Below are 15,175 nucleotides of genomic sequence, written 5' to 3'. Positions count from 1 at the left end.
CACACGGATGCTGGCACTCTTAAAGTTCCCGCAGGCTCCCCCACTGAACGTTCCCACCATCTCCTCAAAGTCTGTATCATGAAGAAACTAGCCATCTGACCTGTAGGGGTTCCTGTTCCTAGTGTGTTCACCTGGTATAGAAATAGATGTGCCAACTGTAATGTGAGAAACTGCTTCAGGGCCTGTCAACTAAGCTGGGTCTGGAAACCAACCTTTAATGCTTCGTGAAGGAAGGAAGGATCCTGGATGCCTGTGATTTCTCGAAGTTGATTTAACAGCATCTGGCAGCTCTGTTTTTGAGAAACAAAATTAGACACGTGTCAGAAAGCAAACCTGGGTACCTTCTGGACAGACAGACCCAAACTCACACTGTTCACTTTATAAAGCACTGACAAGCTCCCTGTAGCAACTTACTGATGGTCAGACATACTGCAAAATGTCAAGTCTATCATTCTGTCTTCAAATATACTTTGAGCTAGATGTGTTATAAGAGATAGATGTGTGATGGTTTATATATTATGCTCAGTCCAAGGAATGGCACTATTAGGAGGTATGGCCTTGTTGGAGTAGGTGTGTCACTGTGGGTATGAGTTTAACAACCTCATCCTAGCTTCCTGGAAACCAGTATTCTGCTAACAGTCTTCAAGTGAAAATGTTGAACTCCCAGCTTCTCCTGAACCATGCCTGTCTGGATGCTGCCATGTTCCTATTTTGATGATAATGGACTGAACCAATTAAATGTTTTCTTTATAAGAGTTGCCTTGGTCATGGTATCTGTTCACAGCAGTAAAACCCTAATAAGACAATATGACTCAATAGAAAACTGCAAATACCCACAACACTTGTAATTGGTTAGCCTTAACGTATGCTTAAGGAGTGTGTGTCATTTTTCACTGACAATAAGCTTCTAACCGTGTAATTAACAAATGGCTGGTACTACTAACTTTAAAAGGAAGCCAACACTTTCTCAACTATCAAATAAGACATATAGTTCTGAAAGAATGATCTACAGATGGGCCATTCATATGAAGCACAGAGAGGCCTAACTACAGATCATCTTAAGAGCCCTTCTCTGCCTAAATGCTTGCCCTACTGTACTGGTTGGCAGTCAGAGCCAATACAAAATACCTTTGAAAAAGTAAAGCTCAACTGAACCACAGGCTGGCTTTTTACTAAGTATCGAAAACAGAACAATTAAAGAACATTCCAGTAAGCAGCGATCTAACATGTGCCATAGCTAAGGGCACCAGGATTAAGTCCTAACTGAACACTCCAGGCTTCATTGTTAAGTTCAATTTGTAATGTCTCAGAGAGAGCCTCATTTAGTGCCAGCCGTAACGGAAACAGTATCCTATGGTCTCCAACAGCTGAAGGCCCGGGGCAACACTTAAGTACAACTAGAAATAACCAACTGAACAGCCCTCCTCCGGCCTGGGAAAGGGAAAGATCAGGGCCTTGCTCTTGTCACAAACTCTCTAGTCAGAAGCTAGAAATGGAATCTTCCTGCTGAGACAGAAGTCCCGGACATTATGGGTCTTGACAAACCCAGCCACCAGAGTTATCAGACTGAGACTGTAATTTGGCAAAAACAAGAAGTATAAGCAGTTTGCTTTTTTTTTTTAAGTAAGGTACTAATTTCTGCCCAGATGTATTCTAATTCCATTTGATTTCACTGTGAAAAAAGTGTGTGAATCTATGAATCTGGAGCCTATAAAGTCTTTTGGAAAGCCAGAATCAAGATAGCTGAAAAATCGTGGGAGAGCAAGAGGGGAAATAAGAAGCCTGATAACACCAAACTGGGACAAAGGTGGAAAGCAGGGACAGACCCCAATAACCATCTTTGTCTGGAATTGCTCTGAATGTCACCAGTCATTCCAATGCAGAGACAATAAGAGTCCAAGCAAGAAAGAGCCTTTCTTGTAACATACACCACCTACTTCTGGCCCTGTGCTGTTCTGAAAGTATTAACTGAGACTGGCTTAGCTCATTTAACCCTTTTAGCACACCTATGACCACAGAGATGTAACTTAAGAGTTACTGCTGGGGTGGGTGTGCTGACGTGACCACCAGCATCTCTAAGGAGACAAAGAAACAGAAGCAAATACCCTCTTAATACAAATCAATGCAAACATTTTATTTTGTTTTGTCTTTGCTGTATTTTGATCTGGAACTTTGCACGATAATAAACTTTTATTTAAAACTTGCCAGCCCTTATACTATCAAAAGCTGAGTACTTAGTGGCACATGTGTTCTAAAAAGCTCTTATTGGGAAGTAGGAGGGTAAACAACTGTGGTATTCTACCAGCCAAGGCAAGCATCATAGAGTGTTCACTTAAGGCGTTTTACTTTATTGTATAGGTGCTTTACCTACATGTCTGTGTTCATGCCTGGTGCCTGGGGAGGTCAGAAAAAGGACTGGATCCCCTGGAACTGGAGTTACAGTGTGAGCAGCCATGTGGGTACTGGGAATCGAACCTGGGTCCTCTGCAAGAGAAGCCAATGCTCTTAAACGCTGAACCATGTGTTTTTAGTCCCTTAAATGTTAACTTTACAGGGCCAGGTATGATGGCTCATACCCGGCATCCCAGCACTTGAGAGACAAGAGGCAGAAGGATTTTTAAAGGTTGGGAGGCCAGCAAAGCCTGTCTCAAAAAACCAAACGGGAAGAATTACAGAAGTTTATTTTTACAGTGGCCAACCAAAGTCACCATGCACCACCGTGTACCCAGTTCGTGTAGGCACTTCACAGACACTAGCCCACTCTAACCACACCACTCAACAGAAAGTCTGCTCTAGTACAAACAAGACAAAGCCTGTGCTCTGCTCTAAGGAAGTCAATGGCAAGCACTGACAGGTTTGCATTTCCCTGAGGAAATTCACACCAGAGGCAGGAAAGAGACCCGCCCATCCAGGCTGGCTGCACACCTCAGATACAGTGACTGGAGAGCCAACCAGGCTTCACTAGGACAGATTTCTCTTATTCTTAACTTTTTTCATACAATTTTCATCATATTCTTTGCCCTCCCAAATCCTCCCTTTCCCCCCACCACCCATCCAAACTCCATATTCTCTCCTTCTCTAAAAAAAAAAAACAAAGAAACAAAAACCACCAAACCATAACAAAAAACAAAAAACAGCACACACTAAATAAAACCAACCAACCAACAAACATAGAGCCCGGGGTTCGTGTTGGTCAACTGCTCAGTAATGGGGCCTGCCCTGGAGTGTGGTTGATACACCCACAGCCACTTCATTGGAGAAAACGGAACTTTCCTCTCTCGGGCAGGTATCAATTGCAAATGCCTTCTTGGTTAGGGATGAGACTTTGTGCTTACTTCATCTCCACACTGGAAAAGAAACTGTAGCCAGTAACAGACCAATACCAGTTGAGCAGTAAAGGCAGCCCAATCTTAACCGGGATCACATGAAAAGTGGGCAATGTCTCCACATGCTATATGATGGGAGTCAAGAGTGTGGACTTATAATTTATGAGAGGTGTGAGTGGGGTGGGGGACAGGGGGACTAACGAAGAGGAACTCATGGCTTTTCTGCGACAGACAGATCCTCTGGGAATTGGGCCACTACCTCTTTTCCTCTTTTTACAATCCTTTGCTATCCAGCTATTCTCACAGAGCTGGGGTATCATTTGGCATGCAGATGGGAACATATGCATTAGAGGCTGTCTGTTCCGGCAGTCTTTTTAGGTCCAACTAGTTTGGGCAAGCCCACCCTGGCCTCTGAGATCCAGTGCGCTCACAAGAGCGACTAGTAGAAGTGTAGCCTGGAGGGCAGGCATGTTATCAGTACCTCACTCTCAGGAAGATCAGAGGATTTAGGACCATCCTGAGCTACATACTGATTTCCAGGCCAGCCTGGGCTACACAATGAGTTCTAGGCTAACCACACAGAGAGACCTAGTCTTAAAAAATGAACAAGGGGAAGGGCTCATGGCCTACCTCCTAGAGGACCTATGGTCAGTTAATGGTTGCTGGGAAAGAAAACACTTTTTTAGTTGTGTAGTCACTACTAAGTTGTTCTTATTCCTATAAATAATCTCAACCATGCTCCTGAAACTGTAATTAAACCCACTGGGCTCCCAAAAACATCAAAGTAGGAGGAGTAGTTGCCAAGAGAAAGGGGGATCATCAGGACAAGGGGAATAATGGGATGAACATGATCACACACACACACACACACACACACACACACACACACACAAGTTACAATGACACTCACATAATAATGGGAATTATCATGCAATTATCACATGATAATGAGAAAGTTACTTAATAATGGGAAAGTTGGGGCAGGAGAGAAGGCTGAGCAGCTAGGAGCACTGGCTGCTCTCCAGAGGATATGAAGTTCAATTCCCAGCACTAATCTGGCCTCCTCAGACACTGTACACACGGTACACAAATATACATGCAGGCAAAACAGCTATTCACATACAAATTTTAAGTGTATATAATAGCTGAGGCTAAGACAAGAGGGTCCGGCTACATTCAAAGCCAGCCTGGGCTGTAAGAAACTGTCTCAAAAAAACTGAAATGAAAATTTCAGCTGGACAGCAGTGATACATGCCTTTAATCCCAGAACTCAGGCAGTGACAGGTGGATCTCTGAGTTTGATGACAGCTGGTCTACAGAGTGAGACCCCCATCTTGGGGAAAAAAGAGGGTAGAGAATATTTTAGTTAGGTCATACAGGGATAACAAAAAGTCAAAATGGAATGAAATATACCTGTTGGGGTATTTAGCTTATATAGAGAAAGAAAGAGGGAGGGTGGAAGGGAGGAAGGGAGGGTGGAAGGGAGGGAGGGAGGGTGGAAGGGAGGGAAGAAGGAAGGAAGGAAGGAAGGGAGGGAGGGAGGAAGGAAGGAAGGAAGGAAGGAAGGGAGGAAGGAAGAGAGGAAGAAAGGAAGGAAGGAAGGAAGAACTTGCTCCACAAAGTTGTCCTCTGATCTCCACACAGACTGAGACACGCATCACCACATATGTATCATCCACCCCAGTAAGTTAAAATTTAAAGCATGTATACTTAAGGGTTTTAAAAAATAATTTAGCTGATGGCCCCAAACAAAAGAATTTATTACTAATAGAAATAGCTCACTTTTCCTCCCTCACAGCCCAGGAGAAAGAAACCCCAAAAGTACTAGACCACAAACGTAAAGGAACAGGAACTGCCCCTTCTTCACATCGATACCCCTAAGGGCTACCACTGTTAATCTCACCAGACGCTGTGACCAGGAGCTTTTCTCACTACATATAATTCCCTGTGCCTTGCTTCTTTCTTTCTTTAGAAGACTTAAGAGAATGCTTTCTTTCAGCACACACCCAACCAAATATGAGAAAGAAGACCACAAAGCCATCAGCCATGTGGAACACGCCTACAAAACCTAAGAAAAACAGCACCCAGCAGTGTACTATGTGGGCAAGATAACAGGAAGTGGGGTCATCAGGTTCATATGCCCAGTTTTAGACATGTAGGCACAGTAAAATGTCATTGTCAGGCATGTCCTGCTCCGGCACTGGGTTACTGAGAGTTTTCTAGGTTAGGATAAGTTCAGACGGAATGTGAAAAGGTCAGCAGCTCTGCAGCAGACAGATGGTGCAGAAGTGTGTGCACAAGTGTCTTTTTGTACATGCTGTACAGCTGGTTCTTTCCTTCCTCTACGTGGGTCCCAGGGATGAAACTCAATCAGGTCATTAGGCATGGCAGCAAGTACCTGGTTTCGGTAATGCCATCCTACTGGCTCAGAAAAGGTAATTACAATTTTTAATTTTGATCATGTATTATTTTTACATGTGTTGATGTTTTGGCTGCATGTATGTCTGTGCACTGCGTGCAGTGCCCACAGAGGGGAGAAAAGGGCATAAGATCCCCTGGAACTGTAGCTGTAAATTGTCTTGTAAGTACTGGGAATTGAACCCAGGTCCTTAGGAAGAGCAGTGAAAGCTCTTAACCAGCCCTTGGGAAAGGTTTTTAGCACATGCTAACATAACAACTATTTCAAATGGAGTGAGGGAAAAACATTACAGCTGAGCCACAGGGCTTCTGAGTAAACCAGTGGTGAGGAGAGGGGCAGGATGCTGGTGGGAAACAGGGAGGAAGAGCACACCGTGACATCTCAGACAACAGGAATAAAGCTTTAGTCACGTAGTCTCAGATGGATACCAAAGTGGGTGCAACTGACTCCATAAACTTGTCCTCTGACCTTCCCAGTTGCACGATACATGTCCTTCCCATACACGTCCTCCCCCACCCCCCAAGCGCTTGCACACTTGCACACACACACTCTACATGCTTACTGTACACACATTAACAGTAACAGGAAAAAACTAAAAATATGTCCACCTTGGGCTTCCTGTGCACATACACAAATTCCTGCCTACATACCAGATGCCATCGCCCATTATAAATGGGGCCATGAGACACAAAGTGTTAAGTCCTGTACAAGTCCACAGCCATGAAACACTCAAGAGCAGATAAATCTGGAGACAGACAGGAGCTACCACTGCCAGACATTAAGGGCGTGGAAACAGAATGACATCAAAATGGATATGAAATTTTCTTTCAGGATAATCAAAATTTGGAGACTTATAAACAAAGACCCTGGGGCAGAGGGTGGCTGCCCAGCAGACTCAAATTTAAACTGCCTCCCAGAGTCAAGCAGCTACTGGTACTACTCCTGAAGACCTTTAGGCTGGCTCGACTAGAAAGCCAGTCCACACCGAGGCAGACTCACACCTTATCTATCACAACCTTCCCAAGCATCAAGTTTTTGTGCCTGGAAAGTGAAATTCATAGCATCTACAGGATGTCAATGAAGAATCACCTCTGTGTCCAACTAAAGTCTGCTCCTGTGAGTAGGAAATTTCTGCTGCCCTAGAGAAAAGGCCGCCACATTCCTTACCACTTCCTAGTTGTGCCACTCTGAAAACGTTCTAGATTTACAAGATCTGACTTCAGAGGTAGAAAGCAGGTTGGATGACAATGTGTTTTCCAGCCAAGTGGGTTTAGAAAATCTCGTGGACAATGGAAGAAACGCTTCGACATTAGAGCTCGGCAACTTAGAACGCAGGGCCGGTCACATCAGTCAGCTGCAGTATGTAGGTGATGGACTGTTAAGATTTCACAGGCTCAGGGTTGGAGAAACTTCTCAGCCGAGAACCCACGTTCTACTCCTAGCACCCACATCAGGTAGGTCACCACTGCCTGGAACTCCAGCTTCAGGGAGCCAACCTCTCTCTCACCTCTTCGGGCACATATACAGATATACATACACATAAACAATAAAAAATTAAAAATAAAGTTTTTTTTATATTTTTAATTTTTTTCCCAGTCTGTAGAGATGGTTCACCAGGTAAAGAGCTTGCTGCCAAGCCTGATGACCTGAGTTTGATCCTTAGAAGTCAGATGGTAGAAAAAAAAACACAACTCCTTGCAAGTTGTCCTCTGACACCGCACTCCCACACACACAAATAAACAAGCACATGTGCCCTCCTACTCTCTCTAGTAAATTGCGTGCATGCCTGTATGTATGTGTGTAAAATGTCTTTTTGGCAAGCCTCAACACCAGGCGCCCGCAGATGATGATCTGGTAAAACCACTGACCATCTACACCACAGCTGGCTGGTCAGGCCCTCTGTAAGCCATTACCAATCAGCTCAGTGCCGGTGCCCAGACCCCACATGGCCACCTTAGGATGAGAGCTCCGTAGAAACGGCACTTAACAGCCTTGCAGGCAAGAAACCTACCTGCCTCATTCCTCTTAGCTAGAGTTGATCCCTTTCAGGGTTGTGGTTCCAAGGTATCTATATTAACTTTTCTTTTTTCCTTTTGGAGACAAGGTCTCACTGTGTAGCTCTGGCTGTCCTGGAGCCTCCTGTGTACTGGGATTGAAGTCACACATTATCAAACACCACTAACTCTTAAACACAGTCATGGGAGGAGGTCTTTGTTTTTGAAATGGTGTCTCACTTTGTCACAATATCAAACTGATAGCAATCCTCAGGCCTCAGCAAAGCTGTTTTTGAAAAGGTTTTTCAGTGTCAAGGGCACTCTGTCAAAACCAGTCAACAAGTTTAAACCTCTAGACTTTTCCCTTAAGGACCGTGGCAAACACCACAGTGACACAGTATTTCTGTGTGTGACAGGGGAGAGGCATGACAGGAAGCCAGCAGACGGGGCCTATTTTTTAGAAAAGGACAGATGTGTAAGGAGTTTGTGCCATGAGAGTTGAGTCTAACTGTAGAGCTAAGAGTTTAAAGAGCAGCAAGCACTGTGAACTGGGAGAGGGAGGGACGGCCAGGTGATCCAGTTTAGCTCTGGCTGGTTTTTGTTATGAAGATGGTAGAAGACAATAAAATCCTGGGGCTCTATTCAAGTAGAAAACTGGTGGATCAGGAAACCATGGGAAATAAACCATGGGGGTGGGGTGCAGCAGAAAACGCTGTTGACCAGGTTTTGGAGGGTTTGTTGTTCTCGGGATTAAGGGCTCCTATTCACAGCAGAACAGGAATTCTATCCTTAAGCTTCTAAAAGGTTAATGTGCAAATGAGTCCCCCAGGGATGGAGTCAAAAGGCAGAATTTGGGCTAAGGATGTAGCTCACTAGGTAGACTTGCTGGCCTTGCAAGAGCCTCGGGTTTAATCTCTACCTGCCATCCCAGCACTCAGGATACAGGAGGATGGCTGTGAATTTGAAGGCCACCATATATACATATACATACATATACACACATATATATGCACACACATATATGTGTATATATAATATATACATTATATATATTATATATATATATAGACAGACCTGGGCTAAGATTGAACCCCTTTTTTTAAAAAAAATGTGTATTTGTATTTATGTACATTGGTGCTTTGCCCCCATGTATGTATGTGTGAGGGTGTCTGATCCCCTGGAACTGGAGTTAAACAGGTATGAGCTACCATGGGAGTGTGAAAATTGAACCTGGGTCCTCTGGAAGAGCAACAAGTGCTCTTAGTCATTGAACCACCTATCCAGCCCCCTCCAGATCCCCGAGTGAACCCCTTTCTAAAAAATAAGCACAGCAGACTTTGGTTTAGCCCACTGAAGGTGGGGTCCAGGTGCCACTTCCCTTAAAACACACTTGACCCCACAGCAGCAACACTCCATCCTCGCGTTTTAACCTGAAAACAGACCACTGAACAGGAGCTGGGCAGCAGCACCAGCCAGCTCACATTCCCGACTTCCTTTATGTTTAAAGTCCTGGTGAGCAGAAGCTGCTCAGTGGTTAAGGGCACTGGATACTCTTGCAGAGCACCTACAATGCAGCTAAAAACGATCTACAACTTCAATTCCTAACGATCTAATACCCTTTCCCAGTCGCTGTGGGCACTGCATGTGCACAGAGAACAGGCATTGCATGTGCACGGAGAACAGACAATCATACAAGCATCATACAAGCAAACATCCATACATAAGATAAAATAAACTAATTAAAAAGAGAGTCCCGGGACATTGTGAAATGTCTCCTGGAGTGCATGTTCTCCCCGTGGAGAGAGGAGGTTTGCCACTAAGAAACAAGCAGGATGAAACAAAGTAGTGTTTCCATGGAAATATGACACTAGATGCCAGGGAACCCGGTGGAAAAAATACCAAATAGCTCTAGAACAAGGGCAACCTCTGACAATTAGGAAAGGCTTTAAATACTGAGACCAACAAGACACCTGCTGCAGAGTCTGAGCACCAGAGGTCAGTCCCTAGAACTCACTGTGGAGAGAACCAGCCCTTACAAGTTGTCTTCTGACTTCCACGTGGGTGCCCATGTTCCTCCTTGCTCTCCCCTCACAAAAATAATATAAAACACTGTCTTAGTCTTTTAAAAGTTTAAACCACTAGAAGAGTTCTAGAAAAGACATTAAGGAATAGGACCCAAGTGTGGTGGTGCACACTGAAGTACTTGGGAGGTAGAGGCAAGATCAGTTCCATGTCACCTCCAGCACCCTCAATCATATGGTTCAAGGCCAGCCTCAGCCAGAGAGCTTATCTTAAACAAACAAGAACCAAAAAAAAAAAAAAAAACAAAACAAAACAAACAACTAGAGAGAGCAGGAGGAGAGGAGGAAGGAAGCCAAGCAGGTCTCCGTGGGCTAGGGCACACCTGCAACACTAGTATCTGCTAGAAAGGCTCAAAAGCTGTCACTAAGACCATGTCTCAAAACAAGCAAACAAAACCCCACAAAACAACAGATGCAGGAGGGGAGAGAAAAGATGAGAATGGGGTAGAGCTCAGGTGAAGGACTTGGGTCCCCAGTACCACAAAGTAAAAAACACTCCTTTGAGTCCAAGCATGGTGGCAGATACAAGCCTTGTACTCTGTGAGTTCAAGGCCTCTCTGGCCTCCACAGCAAGTTCCAGACCAGCCAAGCACTACTTTATGAGATTACCTGAAACAAAGGCCTCAGTTTGAAGTAAAGCTGCCCTGACAGAAAATGCCCTGTTGCTGGAAAGTAAAGACACACAAGAAGATCCCGGCACTCAAGAAACTGAGTAAGGCAAAGAACGGCTCCAAGTTCAAGGCTAGCCTGGTCTGTACAGAAAGCCTATCTGAGGAAGACCTACAACGGAAGCCATCAAGCGGAAGAACCTGGGCGCTGAGCAGCAGTGGTGCTCACCTTCAGTCCCAGCACTTAGGAAACAGAGACAGATGCAGCCTAGTCTACAGAGCTAGTTCTAAGACACTCAGGGTTACAATGAAACCCTGTCTCAAAAAGAAAAGCCAAAAAAAAAAAACAAAAAACAAAAAACAAAAAAAAAAAAAAAAAGAGGCTTGGTGTGGTAGCACACACCTTTAAACCCAATGGGAGAAGACAGGGATCTCAGTGAATATGAAACCAGTCTAGTCTTTTACAAGGTTCAAGGCCGGCCAGAGCTATACAGAGATCTCCCAGGACTCTCAAAAAAAGAAAAGGGTTCGGAGGAGGGGGATGGCGGCACAGTTGAGACAGCAATAATTCAGAAGAGGAGGCAGGAAGGCGGTGAGTTCTGCTACAGAGTCTGAGAACCTGACTTGTTCTCACAGCTTGGGCTAACACAAAAAACCTGTCCTCTCCACATGTGAAAGTGAGGGCTGGAGATTGAAGGCTTGACGTTAAGAGAGGTCTTGCAGAGGAGGAGCTGAGTTCAGTTCTCAGCACCTACACCAAGGAGCTCACAGGTGTAGGTGAGCTACACCCTGGCTCTATCTAGGCGCGCTCCAGGAGCACCTGAAGGCACACACATAAATAAAAGTAAACAAATCTTAAAGGGGTGTGGGAGATGGCTTGTCAGTATAAAAGCACTCTCAACATAAGCATAAGGGCCCGAGTCTGAGTCCCAACCACCCACATAAAAGCTGGACACACAACAGCAGTGTCATGGGTGCACTCCTACCAGGAGGAAGACAGAGAATCCCTAGAAGTGCCAGGGCCAGCTGGCCTGCCATATACACCTGTCTCTAACAAGGTGAAAAATGAGGCCTAACAAGCCAAGGATGTGCCTTATCAGGAGCACACTTAAAAGAAAGAGCCAGGAGGAGGCTGGAACCTGGGTATGAGTTTGTAATCCCAGCACTCAGAACAACCTGGGATACCGGGAGCCCATGTCTGTCTGTCTGTCTCTCTCTCTCTCTCTCTGTGCTTGTTATTACTTGTAGTGTTGCTATTATTTTAAACTTCTTTGCTTCTGAGACACTGTGGCTGCGAGCCTGTAAATCCAGCAGTTAGAAAACAGACAACAGACGGGAGAGCATCAAGAGTCAAGGTCATCCTTGACCCTCCTACAAAGTTGGAGGTCAGTCTAGGCTACAAGAAAACCTGTCTCAAAAACACACACACACAAGTCATTTTGATGAAACAGAATGCACAGTACCACCTGATAAGAGGTTATCCCTTAACTCTGTGTGGGCAGTAACTGCAGCTCAAAGAGCAGGAGAGCTATGGAGCCCGATTACAACTTTCTAACACTCCAAAGTCACAACGTGACAGGAGTTGGGGGCACCCGGGAGACTAAAGCAGGATGACTACCTCCCAAGTTCCAGGCCAGCCTTGGTCTCAAAAAGAAAAAAGTGGCCAGGATACCAAGTTAAGAGAAATAAAGAATCAACCAAATCAGCAAGCACAGCAATGCTTGCAGCTCAGTGATTAAGCACTTGCCTAGAATGCACAGGCCCTGGGTTCCAAGTGGGAGTGGGGGAGGGAGCATGTGTCCTGAATCCTCCCACCCCACCCCCACCCCTAATGGTGTCAAGGTCGACAGGTCTCTAAGAAGCAAACTGACCTCAAGCTGTTTATCCTACCCCAACCATAAACTTCCCAGCAGGTTTTTTACCTAAGATGAGAACTGACTAGAACACAGGAAGGTGTCCTTAACTCACCAGTCTGGGGGACTCAGAGATAACCAAGTGTCAGCTCAGATTCCAGAGGCCTCACTGAAATCCTGGAGAGCCCATACATAGTTTTGTCAGTCCTCTGTACAAATGACCAACTGGGGAAGGGAAAACATGGGAAGTTTTAAATAGCTCCTGAGTGTCGGGGGAGGATAGCTCCTCTCAACTATATTAAACGTCTTTTAAGGGAAGGGAGAATGCCTCGTGAAGTCAAAAGAAAGAATCCGTCCTACATAGAGCTTATCAAGAGGAAGAAGTTATTAATACTCTCATGAAATATAAAAGGTACGCTGCACTTACGCCTTCAACATAACCCATGCCTTCAAGCATTTAATCCTGACCTGAGCAAAAAGGGCAACAGTTTATCGAGCCTTCAAAGCTTATCATTTGTCAGCCTGGGGCAAAAATCTCTGGGAATACTAGTAAATGTCATCACTCTGCAGGTCGCCAGGAATCAGGCTACTGCAGCTAGCCACAGCCTGGGAGTGCCAAGCCTTCCCAAAATAGCTCTGACTTTATACACAATGCTCAAACACCTTACATACAAACCCTCAAATAGAGACTGCTGGACTACGGGGTCACTACTCAATGGCCTGTGACATAGGTAAATGGAGACGCACGAACTGAAAGGCATGCGTGTGGTCTTGAATGACGAGACCAGAACAAATTTAAATATGACTTGCTCTCCCTCAAAATAGTATCAATATGACTGTCTCAAAACCAAATCTCACCACCTGTTTTTAAGTCACTGTCCCCAACACAAGTAGACACAGGGAGGGAGGAGACCACAGAAAAATACAGACCCAATATCCAAAAAACACTGTTCAGTAACAATGCAATTTTTGTCTGATCACAGAAAAACCATCCACCTACTTTCATTTTGCAGCCCGAGACTTAGAGATATCTTTTTCTACATGAATTTTAAACAGCCTGCTCTGTTTTAAACTTGTAGTCTGGGGGATGCAGTACTTAATGACCTCGTGTGAGAGGCCCCAGGCTTGATCCTCAGCACCTCAAATTACTAAAATTTAATAATAAAAGACATAGTTTCTTAGCAGTATCTCATTTTTGTATTCTAAATATTTTATAAATTTTCTCGCTTGCAAGCTCGGCATTTGAATACTTGGTACAGGATTTCCATTTTGTCATTTTAAAAAGTGCAGTTCTTCAGGAGGATGCTGTCTTACCTTATAACATTCCAAAGTAACACCGGATGACAGTCTCAAATCCACCTCCCAAGTTTCTTTAAGAAACACTGAGCCTTCTGATTTTCTCCAAATCAGTGTTTCTGAAGGCTCACCATCTTAGTCCTAACAGCCTTGTAATGTTTTTCAACCTTCTTACATTATTAGGACGCTAATAATGTGCCTTTTATTCACTGTGCCGTTCCTCTCCCCTCCTTCAAAACCTACAGTGATCAATGAGATAATACGGGAAGCTGATTTGTTTCCGTAAGAAAAGGAAGAACTGAACTAAAAGCGAGGCGGGAAAGGGAGGAGTGGGGCACCGGGTCTTTTTTACACTTTGTTGATAAACGCCGGCTTTAAGTGAGATAACTTAGGTCTGCTTAAGCCTTTGGGGCAGTTACTGCCATAAAACTGATTTGAGAGTCAGAACAAGGCACCTTGGCCGTGTTTTGGGGAAGTTTGTAGCTGCTGGGTCGGGGCCAGCGCCTACTTCGGGGTGACCTGGCTGCCTACGATCTCACGTGCAACCCCTCCCGTTAGGGTCCCTAGCACCGGGTCCCACACTCAGTCCTGTTCGGAACCTGAGCTGGCCCATATACCCAGGCAACCTCACATAGGCTCGCGACTCCAGCCTCGCAGGTCCCAAGCAGCCCGGGTTGCTCTCGCCCTAGCCCGCAGGCCCCGGCCTCTGTTGGCCCGCCGCCTGGCCCACCGCGCCCCTCTCGGCCGGAACCCGGGCCCCGCTACCCTCAGCCGTCGCTCACCGAGCTAAGGCCGTCCGCCGCCCCCGCCGCGTCGTCCTGCTGCAGCTCCGCAGTCATGGCCGTGGTGCCCCTCCGCGTGTAACCCCACTCTCGTTGTCGTCTTCGCCGCGGTCGCCACCGCCACCGCCGCCGCCGTCGCCGCCACCGCCGCCACCGCCGCCGCCGCCGCCGCCACCTCCACCCCCGAAGCCCGGGAGCACCGGGAAGCACCGCCCACACGTCCCGCCCCCGCCCGCGGCGCGCGCTAAAAGCCCCGCCCACGCCAGCCCGCTCCCAACACTCCCCACCCACAGCACGCGGCAGAGGCTCCGCCCCACGGCGTTCGCTGAATGCCCCACCCCCTCCCGCCCGCTCCCACCCATCCTGCGACCTGTGCCGGAGACCCCGCCCACATGTCCCACCCACACAACCGAGGTTCCCCCATCAAGGCTCCGCCCACGCCGGCAGAGAACCCCGGTGGCCCCGCCCATACACTCTGCTCACGCCCGCAGCGTGCGCCAGAGGCGTCACCCACGCGCCCGCCCCTGGCTTGCGTGAGCCGGAGGCGGGGCGTCGTCCCTTGCTCCGGCCCACGTGACCGCAGCCGGGCACCGACTTAAGGGGTTAGCGTCGCCTCGCCAGCTGTTGCGATTTCCGCCTATGGTGCCCAGGAAGTGGGCGGCGAGGCCTCTGGGTTTCCAAGACGCCTTTTTTCTCCATCCTGCGCTGGCTGAGCCTCACATCTGCGTCGAGGCTGCTGGGTTCCTTCGCTAACAGACTTTCTAGCCATTTCCTATTCTGGGGATGCGGAGAGAAGCGTAGACTGACTCAAGTGGT

At 46.6% G+C, this 15,175-nt stretch overlaps 1 protein-coding gene across 6 annotated transcripts in view; it reads right to left on the bottom strand.

Annotated features, from left to right (window-relative positions):
- The window catches only part of USP28 (ubiquitin specific peptidase 28), a 54,156-nt gene extending 39,662 nt beyond the window's left edge, over positions 1-14,494 (bottom strand). For all 6 annotated transcript variants that reach the window (XM_080929851.1, XM_080929854.1, XM_080929853.1 and 3 more), the window contains exons 1-2: positions 14,360-14,494; positions 213-290 (exon numbers count right to left, since the gene is read on the bottom strand). In XM_080929851.1, coding sequence (XP_080785977.1) covers positions 213-290; positions 14,360-14,416 — 135 coding nt within the window. In that variant the 5' untranslated portion in view covers positions 14,417-14,494. The remainder of the gene's footprint in view (positions 1-212; positions 291-14,359) is intronic.
- Between the last annotated feature and the right edge of the window lie 681 nt (positions 14,495-15,175).

Source organism: Micromys minutus, assembly GCF_963924665.1.
Source record: "Micromys minutus genome assembly, chromosome: 16".
Taxonomy (NCBI): Eukaryota; Metazoa; Chordata; class Mammalia; order Rodentia; family Muridae; genus Micromys; species Micromys minutus.
Note: the sequence above shows the minus strand (reverse complement) of the source record. Positions and strands in the feature narration are given on the sequence as shown.